The sequence below is a fragment of the Hemitrygon akajei genome, chromosome 13 (genome assembly GCF_048418815.1).
Source record: "Hemitrygon akajei chromosome 13, sHemAka1.3, whole genome shotgun sequence".
In the NCBI taxonomy this organism is placed as follows: domain Eukaryota; kingdom Metazoa; phylum Chordata; class Chondrichthyes; order Myliobatiformes; family Dasyatidae; genus Hemitrygon; species Hemitrygon akajei.
The window spans coordinates 50,056,815-50,073,818 of record NC_133136.1 but is presented as its reverse complement, the minus strand read 5'-3'; the positions used below and the strand labels follow the sequence as shown (position 1 = coordinate 50,073,818).

The window sequence follows — 17,004 nt, the reverse complement described above, 5'->3', positions numbered from 1 at the left end:
TGCTTGCTTAGATATTATATGCTTTGGTAATCAATACGAAAGTCATAAGTGTCATTGTCTTCTTCCAGCTTGTAAAATATATAGATAATCACTAAGTCTTTTAATTGACAAATCCAATTTATGTGGTGTGTACAGCAGCAGAGCCAGATGCAGTGGTAATAGACATCCAGCTCATTTCAGACTTCTGTATTTCAGTTAGAAATTGCTGGTCGTTGGCACTATGACTAAAAATGGACAGGGAAAAGAGTTCACTCCTCCCAGATCAACTAGCTAAATCCTTTGAAATTAGACCACAACACTGGATTAACACTCTCTACATGGTGAATGGTGCAAAGTGAAATCACGTTTCAGTTATATTAAACTTCAACTTTCTATTATTAATAAGTCGTTACACAACACTGAGGATTATGTTGGTTTTGAAATGACGGTGTGTTTTTAAGTTTTCCCTGTTTCATTTATTTAAGAAACATTATAATCGAATTGAATAGGGTGCCATGAAATTTCACATCTAAGTGACTTAATACATCATTATGAGTTGCTACTACATAAATGTAAATATCAGTATTCAAAAACATAAGACCAGCATTTAATTTTGTATCTTTCAGAATACAATAGAAGAAATTGATTTTGAAGATGTAGAACTATATGTTTCTTCCCAGGAACAAAGATTTAGACTGTTTACATCGCTGGAATATGAAGGGCAGCTCTTTATGACCCCACGGGACTTCATTGAGTCTGTCACAACAGATGAACCAAGAAGTAAGTATATCTGTTCTCTCCAAATGATTTCATATGTAACCATTTTTAAAGCATGGTAAAGAAGCTGCTACTTTGGGAGATGTTAAATGCAGATTTTGAAGAAATGTGAAAACAATGGAACTTAGGAAAAGGGCACTTAATTTGTCCAAATACATATGGACTGGAGGCAGAAATGGTCTTGAGTTGAAAGGTTTTAGTTGGAGCTGGAGAAGATGATAAAAGGGAAAGGAAAATAAAGTGTGTTTCCAGGGAACCACAATGCTCATTTCTAGAACAGAGCAATACTGGATCTAGTTTTTGGAGATTAAGGTATAGGACAAAGTGGTCCATTTTAATGCAATAACATATGATGAAAATTATCAGATCAGTCTTTAAACGGTATGTTACAGACATATGATAAAATTCAAAGATAAAAATATCCAGCTAGAAAACTGAGGTGGAGAACACATTTAGGTGATTTTAAGAGAGATTTTGTACAATTTGACTTGAAACATTGTCTAAGAACATTCCCTATGAAGTTGAATTAAGAGACATTCGAATTTGATGCTCCCAAGATAATGGAAAAAATTAAATTAAAATAGGAAAAGAATGTTGGAAGAGCTATCAGGAGTGGAATTCTTAGGAAAATCAAGTCAAATGCAGAGAGTACATAAGAAAATTGAAGAGTGTTTCATGAAGGATTAAAAGCTAGGTAATTTCAAAGGAAACACACAAATATTTTATAAACTTAGAAAATGATAGATCCAGAATGTAAATTCCATGGACAATGGGTAGGGTCTGCATCAAGAAATGATATAGAGATGACTGGGTGGGTCTGTTTCAGTACTGCAGCTTATGACTACAGCTGTTGATGGTACTAAATCCTCATACAGTTAGTAGTATTGTCCTTGCATCTACAACATGGGCTTTTCAACAGCACAGAATTTAAGTCAATATGGAGAAGCACCTTGCAAAATAAGCAGAACCTACTGAGTACAGTCGGCCCTCCTTATCTGCAGGGGATTGGTTCTGGGACCCCTCGCAGATACTAAAATTCGCGGATGCTCAAGTCCCTTATTCAACTTGTCTCAATGGGGTGGACCTTAGGACTCAGCGGAACCCCAGACATTATTTAACCTGTCTCAGTGCGGTGGACATTAGGACCCAGCAGCAGAGATCTGAATCCGCAGTGTTTCTGTTTGCGAAAATAATCACAAACACAATTGAAAATAAAGTGGAAATAATAAAGCAAACGGAAAGAGGTGAAACGCCATCGGTCATTGGAAAAGCGTTAGGCTACGTCGGTCAACGATCGGAACAATTTTAAAGGATAAAGTGAGAAAGGCTCTGCACTGATGAAAGCTACATTTATTACTAAGCAACGCAGTGGCTTAATTATTGGGCTTTGGGGTTTTAGATTTTGGGCTTTTGATCCTCCACATTAACCTGGCACGGTGGAGAGTGCACTCGGGAGTGGTCTGGCCCGAGTCCCGAGAACTTCCATTCCCAAGCCTGGTTCTGAAACATACGTTTCTTAAGTGTTTTATATGCATAGAAAGGTAAAATATATACTAAGACAAACGTTTGACTAACTGATGCTAAGTAATACCGGATGAACCTGTTCCAACTTAAGAGAACTTCCGATTTTTTTCGATCCCGATCCACGATAACCCACGCACATCCTCCCGTATACTTTAAATCATCTCTAGATTACTTATAATACCTAATACAATGTAAATGCTATGTAAAATGGTTGCTATACTGCTTTGTTTAGGGAATAATGACAAGAAAAAAAAGTCTGCACATGCTCGAACATCAAGTGCTGGAAGAGCATTTCCAGGTTTTTGCGATTGCGGTTGGTTGAATTCGTACATGTGGAATTCGCGGATAAGGAGGGCCAACTGTATACTGTATTCACAGAACCGCAATCTATTTCCAGAGAAATTGGACTGTTGAATTTGCAGTCCTGTGAGCTGGAATGGCTACCCACTGTGTTGTAATAAGTATGTGTAGTGTATTCAATCTTTCTGTAATATTTGAGTAATATTGCAAATATATTGTTGTATTAAGCATTCTTTGTTTACATAATTCATTATAAGTAATATACAGGTAGTCCCCAAGTTACGTACATCCGACTTACGAACAACTCATAGTTACGAACCCAAGATGGAGAACGCAGTCTGCCATTTTAAGTTGGATTGCGATGCTGTCTGCCATTTTAAGTCATTGCCGTTGACACTGTGTTGACTGTGTAACTTTGTATTTGGCTTAAATTTTTCTTAGCACGATTCACCGCAACCCCGCCACCCCCCCCCCCCCCTTTTCTGGTCAGCTGGTGGTGCAGTGAGATCAGCGTCGGGCTCGAGAACGGGCGTTCCCAAATTCAATCCAGTGACAGACCGCTCTCGAGCGCGCTCTCCATTCGTGCCGGGTTGATGTCGAGCTTGCCACTCGACCTCGTAAAAATAAACACTGCCACCTCCAGTTTAAATTCCCATGCAGAATATTGTGGATGATCAAATACCCAAACCCAGCACAGCCCCCACTTGTCCCATTTAAGCTGTCTCAGTTCGGTGGACTTTAGGACCCAGGGAATTCAGTGTGGTGATACTTAGGACCTGGCGGAGCTCTGGACCCGCACCAGCAGTGTTTCTGTTCCGTTGACGGAAAGTGATCACGATTGAAAATAAAGTGGAAATAATAAAGCGTTTGGAAAGAGGTGAAACATCATCGGTCATTGGAAAAGCATTAGGCTACAGTCGGTCAACGATCGGATCAATTTTAAAGGATAAAGTGAGAATAATGGAGCATGTGAAAGGCCCTGCCCCGATGAAAGCTACAATTATTACTAAGCAACGCAGTGGTTTAATTATTGGAATACATACGTTTCTTAAGTATTTTATATGCATGGAAAGGTAAAATATATACTACATATTAAGACAAATGTTTGACCAACTGACGCTAAATAATACCGTATTGTTCTGACTTGCGTACAAATCCGGCTTAAAGGTGAACTCAGGAACGGAACTCGTTCGTAACCCGGGGACTGCTTGTATAAGAAGTACGTGAATGACATACGTCATTTGCTACCACCCCATGTTTGAGCACCTCACTAGGAGAAGAAAGAAAGAAAAACTAAGTAGACAAGTATCCTGGCTCCTGTGTTTTTCTTTCAATTAGTTTCTGGAGTTATAAAACTTAACACTGTTAACAAGGAACTTTTGAAACAAACCTAAGATAACTACCTACCTGTTGAAGTGCAGCACATTTTTCTTTGGAAGGGGAAATAAACTTTCGAGTTATAGTATAAAAAGACAAAAAAAAAGGATGAAATTAGCAAGCAATGAGTATGGACATGGGTTCATAAACAGTGAGTACTGGGTGATAATTTTAAAAAAAGTAGAACTGACTGGCTACATCAGAAAGATAGCCTCGTTCGATTGCACAAGAAATAACTGGATGATGTCCACTGAATGAATTGAGTAGTATTTTTAAGCAAATGAAATAGCTGATGAAAACAAGTGCCAGTGTTGCTGAGTGCAATGAATGGAGGAGGTCTCATACACTAGACCAAAGCAGGTTTAAAGTGAAAACTTGCAGAAAATGCAACAAAGTAGGAAATAGAAAAAGAGCATGTCGGGTGTACAAAAATAAATGGACTGCACAGGGAAGAGGAAAAGATTAAAAAGTCAAGTTGGAGTTTCAAAGAGAGCATTAATCTGCAAGTTGTTGATGAAAAATCTGATAATGATAAGATTGACACCGAACTGGGTGGCTTTGAGATTTAAATTGTGAAAACTAGCAAGAGACGAGCAATATGGCTTACACCAGAAGTGAATTGCAAATTAATTAAAATGGAATTGTATACTGGCTCAGCTGTTTCAATCATTTCACAAAATGAGTTTGAACGGTATTTCAAAGATACTGAACTGAAGCCTGCAGATATCCAGCTAAGAATATAAGCTGGAGAAAAGATCTTTGCTGTAGGAATGACATTTGTAACAGTGAAATACAACAGCCAACAAGCCACATTAGACTTGTATGTGGTAAAAACAGAGGACCAGCATTGTGGAGCTGCATTTGGCTGAGAGAACTACAACTTGAATGGAGATTTATCCAACATTTGCCACACCCCCTGAAATAGTCAATTGAAAGCAAATTAACAATGGTACTGGGTGATGCCACAGCAATGTTCAAAGATGGCATTGGAAAACTCAAAACATATCAAGGGTAAAATGGTGTTAAATTAAAATGCCACACCCAAGTTTTACAAAGCCTCTTCCTACTCCTTATACTATCCATGATAAAGTCGCCAGTAAGCTAGATTTTATGGAGGTTGAGGGAATTCTTTCCAAGGTTCAGTGGAGCCCATAGGCAACATTAGTAGTGCTAGTAGCCAGGAAAAAAATGTGTCTGTCAGGATTTGTGGTGATTTTAAGGTCGCTATTAACCCAGTACTGGAAGTACTGTAGATCACCCTGCTTTGTCCAGATAAAGGATATCTTTGCAAACCTTTCTGGAGGGACACACTTCACCAAAGTGGACTTGGATGAGATGTACCTACAGCTGGAGATGGAAGAAGAGTCCTGTGATTCTCACCATAAGCACTCACAAAGGGCATTATCATTATAATGGGCTTATTTTTGGAGTAGCATCTGCACCTGCACTCTGTCAGAAAGCTATGGACCAGGTGGTATAAGGCTTTTTCCAAGTACTCAGTGTTACCTGTGTGACATCATTGTTACTAGTAAGGATGACAAGGAACATCTCCAAGATCTTGGGACAGTGTTAAAAACATTAGAAGATTATGGGCTCAGAGCAAGACATGACGTGAATTCTTTAAACCAAGCTTTACTTACTCTGGTTACACCATTGACACACAAAAATTACACAAGTGTGCTAAAAATATTCAAGCTGAGGTGAATTCCCTCAGGCCAAATATGTGTCATAGTTGTGGTTCTTTTTAGGATTTGTCAATTACTATAAAGGGTTCCTGTCAAACCTGGCTACTGTGCTCCATCCCTTGAACTCATTACTACAGATTGGGAAGAAATAGCAATGGACAAAGCAGTGTGAGATGGTAACCAGAAATGGTGACAACAGACACTGTACTTAAACATTATGATCCATATCATCCAGTGAAGTTTGTCTGTGATGTTTTGCCTTATGGTACAAGTGCAGACATGTCGTATGTTATGTGATGTAAATGAATGCCCATAGTCTTTGCATCACTTTCCTTTCCACTGCAGAGAAAAGTTACACACAGATTGACAGCGAGGCATTGATTCTGCTTTACAGTGTAAAATGTTTCAATCAGTACCTGTATGAGAGAGAGTTTTCCCTCATGACTGATCATCAGCCACTAGTGTCCATTTTGAATCCACAGAAGGGTGTTCCATTAACAGCATCAGCACAAATGTCTTGGAGAACACAGTTACAAGATTGAATTCATGAGGACAGCTAATCATGGAAATGCTAATAGATTGTCCTTCTTACCCTTGCAAAAGGAAGTACCTGCAAAATTTACAAAAGAGGACACTTTTCTTGACATATTCTCCCTAATGCAAATCGGAGATCTCCCTGTTACGGCAGAGATGATCCAAAGGGAAAGCAGAAAAGACCCCACATTGTTGCAGATCTACATAGCAACCCAAAATGGCTGGAATGTGCGACAGAAATTCCAGTTTCTACCTATGTGTACCAGTGCTGGGATGAACTTGCCCTTGATGGGAGTTCCTTTATGTGGGGATTGAGAGTTTTTGTACGATCAAAACTGAGAGCAAAAGTGTTGGATGAGCTACATGCCAGTCATCTAGGTGTGATTAAAATTAAAGTGTTGGCTCCAAGGTTTGTCTGGTGGCCTGGGATAGATTCGGGGATTGAGCAGTTTGCTATGCACTGATTGGGATGCCAGCATGTTCAGAAGATGCCAAAAGCAGCACCTCTCCTTCCCTGGGATTGCATTCTTTTGGCAGAGGATTCATGTCGATTTTGCCAAACCATACATGGGCACAAATTTCTTCATAGTAGAAAGTGGCCAGAAGCATTCCTGAACTCGTCCACTGCAGCCTCGCATGCTTGATGTGTTAAGAAGGCTCTTCTCAAGGACTTGTGTTCCAGAGCACTTTGTCAGTGACAGTGGACCACAGTTTGTCGAAAATGAATTTCTGAAAATAAATTGAATAAGACATATTTGAGCACCTCCCTAAGGGGGAGAAAAAAAGGAAAGATATTAAGTAGACAAGCATTCAGGCTCATGTGTTTTTCTTTTGATTAGTTTCTGGAGTTACAAAACATAACAATAAGTTTAAAGAAAGAGAAGGAAATGCGTAGAAACTGGAAGTGATTTGTGATGTTATCTAGTTAACTAAAGAGGAATGATTACGGAAGAGCAGTCTCAAGGATTGAATCGAGATAAAGAATAGTAAGGAGATCCTTTACAAATTAAAAAACATAGGGAATCAGAATCGGGTTTATTATCATCGGCATGTGACATGAAATTTGTTAACTTAGCAGCAGCTGTTCAATGCAATACATAATCTAGCAGAAAGAAAAAAAAAATAACAAATAAAATAAAACATAATAAATGAACAAGTAAATCAATTACGCTTATTAAATAGATTTTTAAAAAGTATGTAAAAACAGAAACACTGTATATTAGAAAAAAGTGAAGTATTGTCCAAAGCTTCAACGTCCAGTTAGGAATCTAATGGTGGAGGGGAAGAAGCTGTTCCTGAATCACTGAGTGTGTGCCTTCAGGCTTCTGTATCTCTTATCTGATGGTACCAATTAGAAAAGGCGTGTCCTGGGTGCTGGAGGTCCTTAATAATGGACACTGCCTTTCTGAGACACTGCTCCCTGAAGATGTCCTGTGTACTTTGTAGGCGAGTGCCCAGGATGGAGCTGACTAAATTTTCAACTCTCTGCAGCTTCTTTCGATCCTGTGCAGTAGCCACCCCCCCCACCCATACTAGACAGTGATGCAGCCTGTCAGAATGCTCTCCATGGTACAACTATAGAAGTTTTTGAATGTATTTGTTGACATGCTAAATCTTTTCAAACTCCTAATAAAGTATAGCGGCTATCTTTCCTTCTTTATGACTACATCAATGTGTTGGGACCAGGTTGGATCCTCAGAGATCTTGACACCCAGGAACTTGAAGCTGCTCACTCTCTCCACCTCTGATTCCTCTATGAGAATTGGTATGTGTTCTTTTGTCTTACCCTTCCTGAAGTCCACAATCAGCTATGAATGAGATTTTGACTGGGCCAGAGGAAATAAGGACCTAAGTTGTTAATCACCATCTATACATAATTGTAAGGAGAAAGCCAAATTTAGTGGTTGTTTGCAGAAGACCATCAGCATGATGTATTACTTTTTTAGGTTGGATCCAATGCATTCTTCATATGACTATTTCTGGGATGCATTAGATAAGCTGTTATTAATAATTAGATATTATGCAAACTGCATCAAATGAAGGAGATTCATTTAATGCCTTTCTTATAAAAATTAATCATTGGGACTCTACAATCTTGAACAAATTTGAGCAGTAAGCATTCAAGTATCAAAAGCTTTTCATCTCTGTACATTGACAATATGATACCAATACCAATAGTTTAGGATTTAGTACAGAATTTGCAGTTGAACTTCACTATAATTACTGTAAACCTGACAACTGTTTCTAATATTTGCCTATTTACAACTAAATGCAAACATCCAGAATTGTCCTGTTCCTCCCAGGTGAACACAATACCAAATCTGTGTCATAGCTTAAATATCAACATTTTCATACTATGTTCATATACTTAACCATCAGCTGTTTATATGTTACTTTCCAGAGGGTGTTCAATAAGAGTCCTCAAAAAAGATATGTCCATAAAATAAGGATGCATGGAGTTGGGGGTTAGGTGTTAGTTATTAGTTAATCAATAGAAGACAGAGAATTGAGATAAATGGATGTTTCTTTGGTTAGCAATCAGTGGAGAGCGGATTGCAGCAGGGGATGGTGCTGTGCTTGTAACTTTTCACCATATACGTTAATGATTTGGAAGAGGGAACCGGGTGTAACATATCCAAGTTTGCTGATGATACTAAATTGAGTAGAAAAGCAATTTGCAGATATGTGGAGAGTCTACAGAGAGATAGAGATCTTTTAAGTGAGTGGGCAAAGGTCTGGCACATGGAGTACAATGTTGCCAAATGCAAGGTCATCCAATTTGGAGGAAAAAACTGAAGATCAGATTATTATTTAAATGGTGAAATATTGCATATATGATACAGAGGGAATTGGGAATGTTTCTGTATGAGTCACAAAAGGTTGATTTCCAGGTGCAGCAGGTTGTCAAGAAGTTAAATGGAACGTTGACCTTCATTGTTAGAGTGATTCAATTTAAAAGCAGGGAGGTTATGCTGCAACTGTACATGGTATCAGTGAGACTGCACCTGGTGTACTGAATGCATTTCTGGTCTCCTCACCTGAGGAAAGATATACTTGTTGGCCATGGAGGCCATACAGAGGAGGTTCACCAAGTTGGTTCAAGAGATGAGGGGTGAGCCCATGAGGACAAATTGAATTGGCTTGACTATACAGTACTCACGGGATGGAATTCAGAAGATAGACTAAGGAATACTTGTTTTGGAATTCCATAGTCTTGAAAAATTAATTTGATGTCTGATTTTTTTTTACCAATTTATTGCTTCACTATACACACACACACACACACACACACACATCCTAATGTCTGTTTATGTTCTGTAAAATGTTTTGGGTAAAATTAGTGTTTTTTGTTTCTTTGTTGTCTATGTGAATTCTTCATTCAGAGTTCCCATTCAGTCTTTAACATGTGGACTCTTTCTGGGAGTTCACATATCTCTTGCAGAACCCACCTCATTGCAAATCGGATTATAATAGGAAGAAACATGCCACATAACCTGCTTAACCTATTTTGGGCAGGTTTCAACAATGTCATTAGTGAGCAGCATCACTGTGCTACTGATTAAAGATTTAGGTCAATGTATCCAGGGACCAAGTAATTGCTCAAGCTTTGGTTCTGAGAGTGTTTTTGCAAGAACGAAGGTTATTTTATTATCTTTATTGTGAGTCCACAGAGCATATGTAATAAGCTGTTCTTTTCATCGTTGCACAAAGTCTGTATCTATTGCACTTGCATGTATGTCTATTCCTATTGGACACTAATCTCAGTTTGTTTAGGTTCTTGCAAGGTCCTGACTCTGAAGATGTGATGCAAGTCTAATGAAATTTATGGCTTTATGTCCTAGTCATAAAAACTGCATATATGTACATAGTAAATCTAATTGTGTGAAGTGCATTGATGATAGGCAATTATAGTCAATGGGTGTATTACTAGTTTATTATCTTGATCCATAAAGAAAGCAATACTTTGGATATGTTACTAATGCAAACACTTTTTGTATTTTTAATCAAAACCATATGCATAAAATATCCATTTCAATGTTGTAATTTCTGGTAAAATTAGGTCCTGAATTTTTAATTTTGTTTTCACTGAGTTTATAAAGAGAACTCACGCTTGAAAGCATATGTTTAAACAATAAAGCTTGGCTCTGGATCATTTTGAATCCTTTTAGATCTTGGCAACAAAGAATCATCTGGACTGATATTATTTGATATGCCTTCTTGTTTATTTCTGAATGGTGTATTTTCAATATTTTTTCAAATCAGATATATAAAGGGAGTCTGACTACTTTCGCATTATTTACTATTTATTATTCTGTCTTTTTGTACTAAACTATGGAATAATTAAGTGATTTCAATTAAATAAAATGTGTAACATTCAAATTGAGAATTTAAATAGAATTATTTAAGTAGAAATATTGTTTTCGACAGCAGTGTTCTGGTGCACACAAGATCATACATCTTTCTGGAGCCTTGCACTTCTGGATAGACAAAAAATATTATTATCAAATGGAACAGGAGAGGATTTGAAGAAACATTGTAGGATTGCATTTACTAAGCTTGAATTCCCTTGAGTTCAGAAGATTAAGTGATGATGTAATTGAAGCATTCTAGCATATGTAAATATTTTGATAGGATAAAAACCAATCTGAATCAGGTTTATTCAAATATGTATATGTACATATGACACCATATAGTACCCTGTGATTCATTTTCTTGCAGCCATTCACAGTAAGTACAAAGAAACACAAATAGATTCAATGAAAACATGCGACAAAGGCAGACAAATAACCAATAGGCAAAAGACAACAAGCTGTGCAAATATAAAAATAATAATAATATATAAATAAGTAATAAATATGAAGAACACACAGGTTGTGGCGTCCTTAAGAGTGAGTCCATAGATTATGAAATTAGTTCAGTGCTGGGGTGAGTGATGTTATTCCCTCTGGTTCAGGAGACTTATGGTTGAGGGGTAATAACTGTTCCTGAACCTGGTAGTGTGGAACTTGAGGCTCCTGTACCTCCTTCCTGATGATAGCAGTGAGAAGAGAGCATGGACTGGATGGTGGGGTCCATGCTGATGGATTATCACTGACATATGTCATGAAACTTTTTGTTCTGCGGCAGCAGTACAACAGTACATAATAAAAAAATACTGTAAATTGTAATTAGAAACAGTGCCTATAAAAGTATTTCTTCCCCCCCCCCTCCCACCCCCGGGGTGAAGTTTCCACATTTTATTGTTTTACAGCATTGAATCACAGTGGATTTACTTTGGCGTTTTTTGACACTGATCAACAGAAAATACTTTTTTTTGTCAAAGTGAGAACAAACTTCTACAAATTGGTCTAAATTTATTACATTTATTAAACACAAAATAATTTATTGTATAATTCCTCACCCTCTTTAAGTCAGTATTTAGTAGATGCGCCTTTGGTAGCAATTACAGCCTTGAGTCTCTGTGGATGCATCTCCATCAACTTTGCACATCTGGACACTGCAATTTTTCCCCATTCTTTTTTTTACAAAATTGCTCAAGCTCTGTTGTATTGCATGGGGATCATGAGTGAACAGTTCTTTTTGGATTGAGGTTTGGACTCTGACTTGGCCACTCCAGGACATTCATTTTGTTGTTTTTAAGCCATTCCTTAAATGGTTGAGGGGTAATAACTGTTCCTGAACCTGGTAGTTATCTTTGGCTTTATGCTTGGGGTCATTGTCTTCTCCCAAGTTGCAGTTCTCTTGCAGACTGCATTAGGTTTTCCTCCAGGATTTCCCTGTATTTTACTGTATTCATTTTACTCTCTTCCTTCACAAGCCTTCCAGGGCATGCTGCAGTGAAGCATCCACATAGCATGATGCAGCAACCAACATGCTTCACAGTAGGGATGGTGTGTTTTTGATGATGTGCGGTGTTTGGCTTACATCAAACATAGCATTTAGTTTGATGGCCAAAAAGTTCAATTTTGGTTTCATCAGAGCATAAAACAGCCTTTCTCAACCTTTTTGCCCTAGAGGAACCCTTGAAATAAATTTAGGTCTCAGGGAAACCCCTGCATACAAATTATTATATGTAGAACTTACAGTACATTAGCATGATCAATAAGATGTAAATATAATAATCCAAAGATAATTGTCAATGCTCCTTTAAGTAGAGAATGAATTTTTAGCCAATCTTTCTTGAAAAAAAAGATAGTTAAGCTTAGCTTACCTTTCTTGAAATTAATCTTCTTTTCATAAATTTTAAAACCTCATAAGGTAAACCTAATAAATTTCTCAATTCTGGGTTTAATTTCACATGGATTTCATCTTCAACTGAAATGAGACGATTGCAATCCTTGCTCTGCCGCTGTTAAACGAGAAAGGTTGCTCACACACGTAAGAAGTTCAAAACTGCAGCAAAATGTTCATTGCTTTCATATGAACGTGGCAGGATGCTCTTTCACAGAGATCCAGAACTTGTCCAGGGGCAGGTCAGTAAATCTAATCTTGAGTGCATGATCAGAATGTAGCTTACAAAGTTCTTCTTCTCTCAAAGTCAGGTTGTCAGGCTGAGCAGAAGATTAAGAGAAAAAGTCCCTCACGCTGTCATACACTTGTGTTGAAAGGGAGGAAAAATACTGTTCAATTTTGTTCTGCAGTTCTTCCAGGTTGTTTTCAATAAGGCTCTAGACTTTCTGACATTCTTCCTCATTCTCAAGCCCAAGCAGCAGTGGAAACATTTCAAGGTCCTTGTGCAACATGATTTTTTCAAAGAATCAGTTTACTTTTAATTACAAGAATCTTGTCACTTAACGTCAAAACATTTTCTCCAGGGCCTTGCAGAGACTTGTTCAGCTAGTTCATATGATGAAAAATGTCTTAAGTTGGTTAGTTTCTGCAGCCATTCTTCATTTCCATCTTTACTCACCTTTCAGCTCAAACCCTTTATTTGCTAAGCCACCAGTTATCTCGATGTAGCAGGAGATTGGTGTGCTCTGTCCAGGTTTTCAGTTTTTTTTAACATTCTGGAGTGAACTGGTCTTTACAGATACCAAATAACTTGCTTCCTGAATCTTTCTAGTGACTGTGACTTTATTTTAAAAAGCTTTAATCTGTTTGTTTTGAGATTCCAATGGCCATTTAAAATAATCAGCACTTTTACGTGTCATATGGCTGTGATTTGTAGTTCAGTGTCTTTTCAATTTTGCTGGAGCCATTGCTACATTTGTAAGTTGTTTGCCACAGACCAGGCACAATGGAAAAGGACAACCTGGATCACCAGTCCATGTAAAACCCATTGATAAATAGCTTTCATTGTAAAAATGGGCTTTTTTGTGTCTATTGTTGGACTAGTGCAGTGAAATGACTCAGATGATTGTAATTCTTCATCATTAACCTTCGTCATTGTCTGGAGGTCTAGACCTAGAATCCTCCTCTTCCATCTCACTCCTCCTCTTCAAAAATCGCTACACTGTACAGTTTTTAGAATGAAAATTTCCCTCCAGTTTTCTGCAACACTGGAAGCGCGTTCATTCCCATTAGTCAGTTGGTGATGTTTAAGGCAAAGTTGGGAGAGGTAGTTCAGGAGGGACTAGCTTGTGTAACACCCCATGTTGGGCGAGTCCATTCAATGCTTGGATAGCCCACTTCATCCTCATCAGCCCACAGTCCTCCCCTCTGTGCAATACAGCGCTCACCAATTATCAATGGCCTCCCTATCTTGCATCAAAAACTGAGAATGGACTGAACCAAATAAGCATGGTCCAACTTCGCACTCCCATTACGGGCTGAAAGTGGTAGCTCTGTCACTGCCCACCTCTGCAAGTGCTAGCATTGTGCATTGCATGAGGTTGAAGACAATTTTAAAAAAAATCTTTTTTATTAGTTATTATTGAAGAGCAACAAAAATACATTAAGGTAATCAAGTCAATATATCATGTACAATGAATTAAATTAGCAAATAACTGATTAACAAAGCTAAGCAATGTATCAATAATAATAAGAAAAAATAAAGTGTTAAGAATTTTTTTTGAAAGAAAGAAAAAAAAGAACCCCTACTAACTAAGAGAAAAAACCCTACTAACTAAAAAAAAATGAAAAAAAAAACCATTGGGAGCACAACCCTGGAGCTATACATCATACAAGCTTACATAGAATAAAAACATCAATCGGTCAACTCAAATCCATTTAAACAAAAATCAGAAGGAAACCATATTAATTAACTCAAATCAGATGATAGTAGCGGGCAAATGAACCCCACCTTTTCTCAAAATCAAATCAAGGATCAAAAGTTGAACTACTGATTTCTTCAAACTAAGACATAGCATCACCTGAGAGAACCATTGTATCAAAGTAGAAGCAGAAGCATCTTTCCATTTCAACAAAATAGCCCTTCTGGCCAATAATGTAATGAATGCAATTACATGTTGGTATGATAGAGAAATACCATGAATACATTGCGGGATTATACCAAACAAAACTGTCAATTTATTAGGTTGTAAGTTAATTTTTAGAACTGTAGAAATTGTAGAGAAAATAGATTTCCAAAATTGTTTCAATACAGAACACGACCAAAACATATGTGTCAATGTGGCGGTTTCGGTTTTACATCTGTCACACTAACTATCAACATTAGGAAACATTTTAGACAGTCTCTCCTTTGTCAAATAGTAATGATGTACAATTTTAAATTGAATTGAAGAGTGACTGGCACAGATCGAAGAACAGTTAACCAACTTCAAAATCCGCAATCAATCCCTCTGTTATCAAGGTCATGTTAAGCTCTCTCTCCCAATCTTGCTTAATCTTAAGTGAAGGGTAGTTGTGCTGTTGTAACAATAAATTATAAATTTTCCCAATAAAACCTTTCACTAAAGGGTTCATTTAAAAAATAATACCTAACAGGTCAGAATCCTGTATATATGGAAAATTACCTAAATATTCTTGTAAGAAGTGTCTGACCTGAAGATATTGCAGGAAATGTGAATATGAGAGAGAGTATTTAGTTACTAATTTCTCAAAAGACATCAGTCAGCCATCTTGGAACAGATCGATGAAGGATCCTTTATTCCATCAAAGATGAAAGGCAAGATCACTTAATGAAGGTTTAAATAAATAATTTCGATAAACTAAAAAGTTTAAATTTTTTAAGATTTAAAAAATTACAAAACTGGAACCAAATTCATAATGACTGCTTAATCACAGGGTATAAATTTAAATTAGTAATTTTGGCCAGTTGTACAGATAGAGAAGTTCCTAATAACGAGGTTAAGTGAAACTGTTTCACAGCATTCAATTCCAAATCAGCCCAAGGTGGTTGTTTATTTTTATCAGCCCAATATAACCAAAACACATATAACGTATATTAAAAGCCCAATAATACATTCTTAAATTAGGCAAAGCAAGACCTCCATCCTATTTTAATTTTTGTAAATGATGTTTACCAATTCTTAATCTTTATTATTCCAAACAAAAGATGAAATAATAGAGTCAACCTGATCAAAAAGCTTCTTAGTTAAAAAAGTTTAAAAAATAGAGATATTTTGAAATACATATAAAAATGTTGGTAAAATTATCATTTTAACTGAATGAATTTGGCCGGCTAACAAAAGTGTAAGTGGATTCCATCTACAAAATAATTGCTTCATAAAATCCACTAAAGGAACCAAATTAGCTTTATAAAGGTTTTTATGATTGTTAGTAATAATAATACCTAGATATTTAAAAGAGTCCATAACTCTAAAAGGAATGCCATCATATATAGAAGCAGAATCATTTAGGGGAAATAATTCACTTTTATGAAGGTTTAGTTTATATCCCGAAAACATTCCAAATTCGTTTAATAGTTTCAATAAACAAAGAGTGAATTCTTCAGGATTTGAAATATAAACTAAGAGATCGTCAACATAAAGGGAGATCTTATGAATAGTCCCATTTATGAAAATTGCATGAATATCTTTAGCTTTACGAAGTGCAATAGCCAAGGGTTCCAACACCAAATTAAATAACTAGGGACTTAACGGACATCCTTGTCTCGTACCCCATGAAAGCTGAGAAAAAGGAGATCTGCAATTATTAGTAATAACAGTAGCAATAGGGCTTTTATATATCATTCTGATCCACTTATTAAAATTAATACCAAAGCCGAATTTCTCAAAACATTAAATAAGTATTTCCATTCAACTCTGTCAAATGCCTTTTCAGCATTGAGAGAGACAACACATTGGGGAGTCTTAGAAAAGGATGAATATATTACATTTGACAGTCTCCGAACATTAGAGAAGGAATAACGGCCCTTTACAAAACCTGTTTGGTTTAGAGATATAATTTTAGCTAGAATATTCACCAGCCGATTAGCCATTATTTTTGAAAGAATTTTAGCATCTACATTTAATAATGAAATAGGTCTATATGACAATTTATTTTAATCACAGTCTTGCAGATCCCCTAGCGATGTCTCACGGAATCCCAGTTGGGAAACCCTATCATTGAACCTTCTTCCAGCTGACTTTAGAGTCTCCCACGTGCTTTATGGCAAACTCTAGCCGAGATTTCATGTAAGTTTGTTTTCAACAGTGGCTTTCTCTGTGCCACTCTCCCATTGTAAAAATTGACTTTTTTGTGTCAGTTGTTGCACTAGTGCAGTGAAATGGCTCAGAAGATTGTAATTCTTCATCATTAACCTATCATTAACCTTCATCATTGTCCATAAGCCTAGATCCAGAATCCTCCTCTTCCATCTTATTCCTCTGCAACTAGTGAGTTATATGCGCAGTCTCTTCCATCTCAGCCACTGAAGCTTGTAACTCCTCCAGAGTTGTCATAGTTTTCTCGGTGGCCTCCCTCA

At 37.1% G+C, this 17,004-nt stretch overlaps 1 protein-coding gene across 2 annotated transcripts in view; it reads left to right on the top strand.

Moving 5' to 3' along the window:
- micu3a (mitochondrial calcium uptake family, member 3a) overlaps positions 1-17,004 on the top strand; it is a 153,909-nt gene that overhangs the window by 28,417 nt on the left and 108,488 nt on the right. The window contains exon 2 of one of the 2 annotated variants that reach the window (XM_073064596.1): positions 660-759. In XM_073064596.1, the coding sequence (XP_072920697.1) occupies positions 660-759 (100 nt within the window). Of the gene's footprint in view, positions 1-605; positions 760-17,004 lie in introns of both variants that reach the window. The other variant, XM_073064595.1, reaches the window with a different exon arrangement.